The 9,543-nt window shown below is 47.9% G+C and overlaps 2 protein-coding genes across 4 annotated transcripts in view; one reads left to right on the forward strand and one right to left on the reverse strand.

Annotated features, from left to right (window-relative positions):
• The window catches only part of SUGP2 (SURP and G-patch domain containing 2), a 46,249-nt gene extending 38,810 nt beyond the window's left edge, over positions 1-7,439 (reverse strand). For all 3 annotated transcript variants that reach the window (XR_002774976.1, XM_003796587.1, XM_023517149.1), the window contains exons 1-2: positions 7,292-7,439; positions 5,805-5,936 (exon numbers count right to left, since the gene is read on the reverse strand). Coding sequence is in view for 2 of the 3 variants with exons in the window: in XM_003796587.1 (XP_003796635.1) it covers positions 5,805-5,925 (121 nt within the window). In the remaining variant the exon portion in view is untranslated. The remainder of the gene's footprint in view (positions 1-5,804; positions 5,937-7,291) is intronic.
• Positions 7,440-7,489: 50 nt separating this feature from the next.
• The window catches only part of ARMC6 (armadillo repeat containing 6), a 17,027-nt gene continuing 14,973 nt past the window's right edge, over positions 7,490-9,543 (forward strand). Inside the window, exon 1 of the mRNA XM_023517150.1 lies at positions 7,490-7,811. The gene's annotated coding sequence lies outside the window, so the exon portion shown is untranslated. The remainder of the gene's footprint in view (positions 7,812-9,543) is intronic.

Below are 9,543 nucleotides of genomic sequence, written 5' to 3' on the forward strand. Positions count from 1 at the left end.
AAAAATAAAAATCTAGTTTGAAAGCTGAGTGTAGTGGTTCATGTCTGCAATCCTACCACTCTGGGAGGCTGAGGCAGGAGCTCAGGAATTCAAGACCAGCCTGAGAAAGAGCAAGACTCTGTATCTATTAAAATCAGAAAAATTAGTCAGGCATTGTGGTGGGCACCTATAGTCTCAGCTACTTGGGAGGCTGAGGCAGGAAGATTGCTTGAACCCTGGAACTTCAGGTTGCTATGAGCTAAGCTTGAGGCAATAGCACCCTAGCCTGGGCAACAAAAAAACAAAAAAATCTGGATTGACTTCTTATTTAAACAGAAGACTGCTTGAGGACAGGAGTTAGAGAGCAGCCTGGGTAACATATCAAGAACTCATCTCAACAAAAAAATTTAAAAATGAGCCAGGCATGGTGGCATGTGCCTGGAATCCCAGCTACTCAGGAGTCTGAAGCAGGAGGATTGCTTAAGTGAACTTTTGTCTCTTAGAAAAGAAAAGAAAAATGAACAGGAAGACCTACAAGCAATGGGCCTACCTTTGCCCTTATGACAGTACACCTAAGCTGGGCAGCAGGCACCCCACAAGCAAGACATGGACTTCTCAACTAGTCACCAGGGCTCCTCACTCATTCAAATCCCCTACCCTGGCTCTAGAGCAGAGGTTGTCAACCTTCCTAATGCCACAGCCCTTTAATATAGTTCCTGTGGGTCATAACCCACAGGTTGAGAATCGCTGTTCTAGAGCCATCTGTGTTTACAATTCTTCTTCTTCTTTTTTTTTTTTAAAGAGACAGAGTCTCACTGTTGAGCATACTAGAGTGCAAAGGCAAAATTTAGCTCACTGCAGCTGTGAACTCCTGGGCTTAAACAATCCTCCTTTCTCAGCTTCCTGAGTAGCTGGGACTATAAAAATGCAGTTTTATTTTTTGTAGTGACATTGTCTCAATATGTTGCCCACTATGGTCTTGAACTCCTGGCCTCAAGGAGTTCTGATCCTCATCTTGGCCTCCCAAAGTGCTAGGATCATAGGTGTGAACTTCTGTAATCCCATTTTTAGACTGAAGGGTGTTCAGTCCCCAGATAACTTGGACTTCTTTTTTTATTCTTTCCCCATTTAAAAAACCACTTTCTTTGTTCAGAACCTGGACTTCTTTACTACAATTAGAATGCTTCTGTGTTTCTACTTCTATCTCACAGCAGACAGCTTTATAGTAGCTGTCACCTTCATAGCCTCCAAGAAAACTCCCCATCCACAGTGCCACCCGTTAGCCTGGAGCCATGGCGGACAGTACCCATCACAGCTGACCCAAGCTGGCTGAATCAGTCCCTTAAAAAGGTCTGCGAGGTTAATCAACCATCTTTTTGGAGCTGAAAAAAACAGAGACTGAGGCCGGTAGGAGGGAAGATAGGAGCTAAACAACCCATATTGAGGGAGGCCATAATGAAAACTGAACAGTGTCTACTTTTGTCCTTAGTGTAGAAAAGGGGAAACATACTTACATTTGCTTATTTACACACAGAAAAACTCCATAAGAAGCTAGGAACAGGCTCAGTGCCTGTAGCTCTGAGCTAGGGTACCAGCCACATACACTGGAGCTGGCAGGTTCAAACCCAGCCCAGGCCTGCCAAACAACAATGACTACAACCAAAAAATAGCCTGGCATTGCGGCAGGCACCTGTAGTCCCAGCTATTTGGGAGGCTGAGGCAAGAGAATAGCTTAAGCCCAAGAGTTTGAGGTTGCTGTGAGCTGTGATGCCACAGCACTCTACCCAAGGCAACATAGTGCGACTCTATCTCAAAAAAAAGCTAGGAGGCTCGGCAACTATGGCTCAAGCGGCTAAGATGCCAGCCACATACACCTAAGGTGGCAGGTTTGAATCCAGCCCGGGCCCACCAAACAATAATGGCTGCAACCAAAAAATAGCCGGGCGTCGTGGCGGGCACCTGTGGTCCCAGCTACTTGGGAGGCGGAGGCAGGAGACTTGCTTGAGCCCAGGAGTTGGAGGTTGCTGTGAGCAGTGAAGTCATGGCACTCTACCCAGGGGGACAGCTTGAGGCTCTATCTCAAAAAAAAAAAAAAAAAAAAAAAAGCTAGGAACAGAAATGAACTATGGGTCTATGGCAGTGGTTCTCAACCTGTGGGTCACGACCTCTTTGTAACAATGAAAATATATCCTGCATATCAGATGTTTACATTACAATTCATAACAGTAGCAAAATTACAGTTATGAAGTAGCAACAAAAATAATTTTATGGTTGGGGGTCACTACTACATGAGGAACTATATTAAAGGGTCCCAGAATTAGGAGGTATTAGGAAGGCTGAGAACCACTGGTTTATGGGAACAGTAGGCCTCAGGGAGATTTTTCATGAAATGCCTTTCTCACTTTCTAGCTTTTGAATCAGAATCTATGGCCTAATTTAAAAAACTCACATGAGCTGGACACGGTAGCTCATGCCTGTAATCCTAGCACTCTGAGAGGTCAAGATGGGAGGACTGCTTGAGGTCAGGAGTTCAAGATCAGCCTGAGCAAAGTAAGACACTGTCTCTTAAAAAAAAAATTAAGGTGGTGCCTGTGGCTCAGTGACTCAGGGTGCCAGCCCCACATACCAAGGATGGTGGGTTCAAACCCAGCCCCGGCCAAACTGCAACAACAACAAAAAAAAATAGCCAGATGTTATGGTGGGTGCCTGTAGTCCCAGCTACTTGGAAAGGTGAGGCAAGAGAATGGCCTAAGCCCAAGAGCTGGAGGTTGCTGTGATCTGTGACGACACAGCACTCTGCTGAGAGCGACAAAGTGAGACTCTGTCTTTAAAAAAAAAAAAAGAAAAAAAAAAGAGATTCCAGGAGTTAGTAATGAGCTGTGGGCTGAGAAGCCAAAAGAAACCAATATCCTGTGCAAATCCAAGTTCATTTGTTCAAGTACTTACCGTGTGCAAGGAACTTCAGACACTAAGCAAAGAAGTTACAGCAAGGAAAGGAGATCTTTCCCAGACTTCTCAGTTGAAGAAGCCAGATATAAATAAAAATATGCCAAGCTCGGCGCCTGTAGCTCAGCGGTTAGGGTGCAGACCACATACACGGAGGCTGGCGAGTTCAAACCCAGCCCAGGGCCTGCCAAACAACAACTGCAACAAAAAAATAGCCAGGTGTTCTGGTGGGTATCTGTAGTACCAGCTACTTGGGAGGCTAAGGCAAGATCATCACTTGAGCCCAGGAATTTGAGGCTGCTGTAAGCTGTGAAGCCATGGGACTCTACTGAGGGTGACATAGTGAGACTCTTCTCAAAAATAAATAAATAAATAAATAAATATAAAAAATGCAAGTAAGTGCCAAGAAAAAAATCAACTAAGTGAAATGGGAATTTTTATTTTTTAGAGAGGCAAAATCTCAGTATATCGCCCAGATTGGAATGCAGTAGGTATTCACAAGCATGATCAGCCTCCTGAGCAAGCGGGACTATAGGTATATACCACTGTGTCTAGTTGATGCCATTTTTAGACAGGATGGTCAAAGAGGATAGCTCTGTCAATATGGCATCAACAGCCTGGTGTGAGAGGCCAGACCATGTGGTTATGGGGGAAAGCCTTCCAGGCAGACAGGTCATGACAGGGGTCCTAAAACTTTTTAAAGAGGGGGCCAGTTCACTGTCCCTCAGACCGTTGGAGAGCCGGAATGCAGGGCCCTGGGACAAGTCGGCTGCTAAGCAGGACAGGCAGCAGCAGCAAAAAAACCCAGCGGGCCGATAAATGTCCTAGGCAGGCCGCATGTGGCCCGTGGGCCATAGTTTGAGGATGCCTGGGTCATGAAGACAAGGCCCTGAGGTGGAAAAAGTAGGAAGCCAATGTGGCCAAAGGGAACAAAAAGAACAAGAGGCAAAATGGGAGGAAGGTGGCTCCAAACTCTTCTATTGCGTCCCCTGGAACCCTCTCTCTATACTTTATTGAATTAATTAGGATGGGTCATGACTTGGATGTCAGAATTTCTAAAAGGTATTGAAATCCTTCTTTCCTGGCCCCTAGATGATTCTAATGCATGTTCTGAGTGAGATACAAAAGCCACTGATGGGTTCTGAACAAAAGGACTGGCTACTATGTAGGCAACAGATTACAGGAGAGAGTAGATGTGGATATTCCAGCAAGGAATCCACAGGTGATCCAGGTACTGACTACTGACAATGATGGTGTTATTAACAGAGTATAGTAGCTGGATTCTGCACAACAGAATTTTCAAATGTCTTGGTTTAAGAAGAAAAGGAAAAGTTCAGAGTGGAACAGACGTAGAAAAAGGCTGACTAATGGACCATGGAGATTTGTAACAAAGAGATGTTCCAAACCACCTAGCACCCTGCTAAGTTTCTAGTTCCTCACTCCTCCCTTTTAATCTTTCTGGAGGTAACTACTAAAATATGTATTGGTGCTTGAGTCTGTATGTAAAGTTGAACCAAAACTAAAATCTTCATCTGCATAAACCCCTAAGTATTCAGAATTATGTAAATGTATCACTAAAGGAACTGAAGACTGCCACCACAAACCACCACAAACACAGTTACCTCTGAGAGATAAGCAGTTAAGTGAACTTTTTTTTTTTTTTGAGACAGAGCCTCAAGCGGTCCCCCTGGGTAGAATGCCATGGCATCACAGCTCACAGCAACCTCCAACTCCTGGGCTCAAGTGAGTCTCCTGCCTCAGCCTCCCAAGTAGCTGGGACTACAGGCGCCCGCCACAGCGCCCAGCTATTTTTTGGTTGTAGCCGTCATTGTTGTTTTGGTGGGCCCGGGCTGGATACGAACCCACCACCTTAGGTGTATGTGACTGGTGCCCTAGCCACTTGAGCCACAGGCGCGGAGCCTAAGTGAACTTTTAATTTCCTCTTACCTTCTTAAATGTTCTAATCTTTTACAACAAAATGTTTACGTGTAGTATTCACATAATTTTTAAAACTCAAAATCTAGGGACAATCTTTGAGCCTTGATTTCTCCAGGTCCAAAGCATGTGTATGACTCCTACTCCAAACACTTTCACTTACTTAGCCAACACCAAGCAAATCTTCTCTACCCTGAGGCTGGTGCAGCTGGGAGCAGCACTGCATCAAGGAGATAGGCCCAGTGCAGGGGAGTGAGTATACAATGTATTTTCCCAACAGCAGGCAGCACAGCACACAAATGTGAGGCCCAAGTCAGGTGAGGGATCTTCATGTCATTCTGCAACCTCTGCAGGTATCATTTTTATTCTGCAGGCATGGTATGTCAAAACTTTCCAAAGAGAATGTTTGCAGGCAGGGCCTATACTCAGCAGCTCTACAGGCTCCCCAAGCCCTTCTGTCTTTCACATACCCTGTGACCTAGCTGCTCTTGTACCCATCTGAGGATGTAACCCTGCAATGGGGAGCACCAAAAATCCATGAAGGGCAGTGGCCCAGCAAGGTTGGCACTAATAGATCCGGAGAGCAGATGTGAGAGGAATAGAGCAAGAAACAGAGATTCTGTAGGAAGAGGTTAGTGCAATAATCCAAGCAAGAACTGATAAGAGTTTAATCCTGGGCAGTGGTGGTGGGATAGAGCCAAGAGAGTAATTCAAGAATCTGACTTTTGGGGAAGGTGTCTGGCTAAGAGAAGCACCAGATGACAATACTACCTTCTTTCTACATCATGATGTGACAGATAGGTGGGTCCAGAGAATACATTAAAATCCTTATTACAAAGAAGGAAAGTAAGGATCAAAGGAGTTGCATAGTTTGCCCAAGCTATTGAAATCCTCCTGCCCTGTCTCCTAAGTAGGCCCCCTCCATCCCCCCTCAAAAAGTTTACCTTGGGCTTTAAACTGAAGGGTTTCACCTACAGCCTCACCACTGGGGTCCATGTGAAATCGTTTAGCTTTTTCTTGTAATACAGCATCAAAAGTCTCCTGAGCAATTCGCCTTGCTGCCATGTTTCTTCAACCTGTAGAGAAAGGGAAAAAAAACACACACACACTAAGAACAACAACTCATGCTCATAGAGCCTGCTCACTCTATTTCACCTAATCCTCAAAGTAACAAGGTAGTCAGTAATCCATAATCCTGGCATGGTACTTCAAAGGCAAACCAATTCTTTTTTTTTTTTTTTAATACTTTGTTTCAGAATGTTACAAGGTAACATTTTGGTTACATGCATTACCTTTGTACAGGTTTAGTCAAAGTTACAATTATGTCTATTTCCTGTGAACCAATTATTTAAAGGGGGTTTCTGCCTGAATGAAGTTGGCTGAAAAGGAGCAAGACAAACCTCTGTGCCCATGTCCTCAGATTCCACTACTCTCTGTAAAAGCCATCCTGAACCAACACACAGTAACTGAGCACAACAAAGTAGGATGAGTGGGAATACAATCCTTGCAAATGGTGGCTGGGAACGACATGAGCATTCTTTTCCCATTTCACAGCCTGGGTGAAGAGGCCCTGAAAACTTACTTCCCACTCTGAGGGAAGCCTCTTGGCAAATGAGTCCAGAAATTCCAGACCAGTGACAGAGTTCACTGAGTGGTAGGTCCTTACATGATCTCCTTTGCTTCTTGCAATAACCCCTTGAAAATGTGGGTCCTATTAAGAATGACATTATACAAAGGAGGAAAAAGGAAGATTCAAGAAAAGTGACCCACCCAAGGTCAGACAGCCTGGACTTGAACCTAGCAACAGGCCACTGGCAGTGGAGACAAAGACCTGAAGAGAATGAGTAATTAAAGACTAAGAAGCAACATTCAGGAATCCAGTGGCTGGTCACCTGCAACTTCAAAACACAATCTTACATTCACTTCCTACACCCATCACCCCTTCAGCCCTTTTCCCGGAACATCCCCTTGTTCGCTGCTGACGCAGAGCAGGGTCTCTGAGTCAGGTGACCCGGGTTCAAATCAAATGACCTAGCCCTTCTGTGTCCCTGCCCCGCCTATAGAAGCTAATAGTCGGGGCCATGGGGACTGAACCAGGTCAAGAGGTAAAGGGCACGATGCGCCGCCGGCCGCCGTATCACGCTAAGACCTGAGGCTGCTTGGGGTTAAGGTGGAATGAATGAACAAGTGAACTGACAAGCCCTTTTGGGAAGTGGTTCGCTTTCTCCCGGACTCCCAGGACCAAGAAAAGGGGGTGCTGTGCCCTGGAGGCCGCAGCCAGCCCCGCAGACCAACCCCATCGGGGCGCGTCCGTCGCTGCAGCCTGAAGGCCGAGCCCGCGACACCACCACCCAGCCCGGAGCACCCAGGCCGAGCCCGCGACCCCCACCCCAGGGCCCACCCACCGAGGACGCCTGGGCCCGGGCCTCACCCCGAGCCCACCGCGCGCGGATCCGCCCCCGCCGCTGCCTCAGGCTCCTCACTCGCTGCCACCGCCGCCGCCTCCGCCGCCGCGCGAGGCGGGGACATGCAAATGAGCCAACGGTCTCCGCAGCGCCCCGCCGCGCAGGCGCTAGCCGGCACGGACCCCCTAGAACGCAGACGCAAACCGCTGCTGCCTACTAGCTCTCTTGCGCAAGCGCGCTGCCTGTTTTTTCAGGGCGTACGCTTTACAGGCGAAATATTTCCCTGCCAGACGTCGCGACCACAGAGAGAGGTCCGTAAACGGCGACAAAAACGCCTCAGACGCCCACCAGGTGGCCCTCTTGGCTTTACTTGCGTTGGTGATCACCTTTGGTTGCCCAGGGAGCCGTCCGGGGGCGTTGAGGGAAAGCCGAGCAGAGGAAGCGCCACTGCGCTTGCGCATATACGGCGGCCGGTAGGGTTGGGAGGCTCTGCGGTGGGTGACAGCCACGAACCCCACCCTTTCCTCACGTGGCCTCGAAGACTCGGTGAGCAGCGGAGGCCACCGAGCCCCGTCATGCGCGGAGAAGGGAGTGGGTTGATCGGTTTGGTGGCTGTGGTGCAACCCATTATCCGGGATTTGATTTCGGGGAATGAAAAAATCTTACAGAAACCGCCTGGGAACAAAATCACCCGATTTTCTGGTCTCTGCTTCTATTTCATTCATTTGTTCAATACCTGTGTAATGAATGCTTGCTGCGTGTCGGACCCATCCTAGACAACAGAAACAAGGATGCTAAACGGTACAAGCAAATAAATGAACGAAGTAAGCGAGTGATGGGATCGGAGACCTGGGGCTGCTTTTAACCTGAGTGGTTTTGAAGGGTGTCTTTCGAGTATCTGGAAAGGAAAGGAATGAGGCAGGGAAGCAAAGGTAGGAAAATCTACATAGAGAAAGTCCTAGTAAGGAGACTGGGTTTTGTTCTGCAGTTTTGAGAAAATGAGTGGGCTCGGCGTCTGTGGCTCAAGTGGCTAAGGTGCCGGCCACATACACCTAAGGTGGCGGGTTCGAATCCAGCCCAGGCCCGCCAAACAACAATGATGGCTGCAACCAAAAAAAATACAGCCAGGCATTGTGGCAGGCGCCTGTGGTCCCAGCTATTTGGGAGGCGGAGGCAGGAGACTCGCTTGAGCCCAGGAGTTGGAGGTTGCTGTGAGCTGTGATTCTACAGCACTCTACCCAGGGGGACAGCTTGAGGCTCTGTCTCAAAAAAAAAAAAAGAGAGAGAGAAAATGAGTGAGGTGGTGATAGTGTGCTTTTAAGGCTCCTACGAGCTGCTGTGTGGGAAATGGAGGTGCAAGGTTTGGTAGGGAGGAGACTGGTGAGACTGCCCATGGGGGAGGATGGTCCATGGGGGAGGATGGTGCATAAACCAGAATGGGTGTGGCCAGTAAAGGGAGATTAGTGGTCATTAATTCAGGGTCTCAGCATGGCACCATTTTTTTAAAGAGTAGAATTGTGGCTTAGAGAGGGAAACTTGCCATCAGCTAGGGACCTTGCCGACCCTCTGTTTTACCCCCCCCACTGCACCCTAGACACATTCTGGGGACTGGTAATGCTGTTTTCCCCCTCTCCTGGCCTGGACTGTTCTCTGGGTGGTTCCTACATTACCATCCCCAGGTACCATCTCTCCATATGCTCCAGATCTGTACTTTCCTCACCGCCCCCCGAGCCCCGTGCCAGACATATGGGGACTCTTTTCAGGGGTAATCACAGAGCCAAACCTCCCCAATTCGCTAAGCTCAAGACTGGACAAAAAGACGTTTGTGGAGTGGTAGCTGAGGACAGAGAGGATGGGTTCTGACTGAGTGATCAGGGAGGAGAGCAGCCTGGAAGGGCCAGTGGAAGCTCTTCAGAGGACCCAGGTGGAAGGATGGTGATATTGAGGTTGGACAGAATGATGAGGCCCTGGCCAGGCCCCTTATTTCCTACATGACTTCTGCAGGGTCTTCCTTCTCTGAGCTTCAGAATCCTCATGGGTTAAATAGGCATGATGACATTCCTCTGTAATATGATAGCCCAGCCAGGTTGTACATATTTCCTGCTGCACAGAAAAGAGCCATTACCCTGAGACATACAGAGTTGCAGTGGAGAAAGAGTGTAATATTACAGAGCACCAAGTGAAGAGATGAAAAGAATTTCTCAAATCTGTCTCCCCAAGAATATGAGAGAAAGAGTTTTAAAGGAGAATTTGGCAGGCAAAGGGCTAGGTGATTGGT

This window comes from Otolemur garnettii, unplaced genomic scaffold (genome assembly GCF_000181295.1).
Source record: "Otolemur garnettii isolate 467f Iridium unplaced genomic scaffold, OtoGar3 scaffold00105, whole genome shotgun sequence".
NCBI classification, from domain to species: domain Eukaryota; kingdom Metazoa; phylum Chordata; class Mammalia; order Primates; family Galagidae; genus Otolemur; species Otolemur garnettii.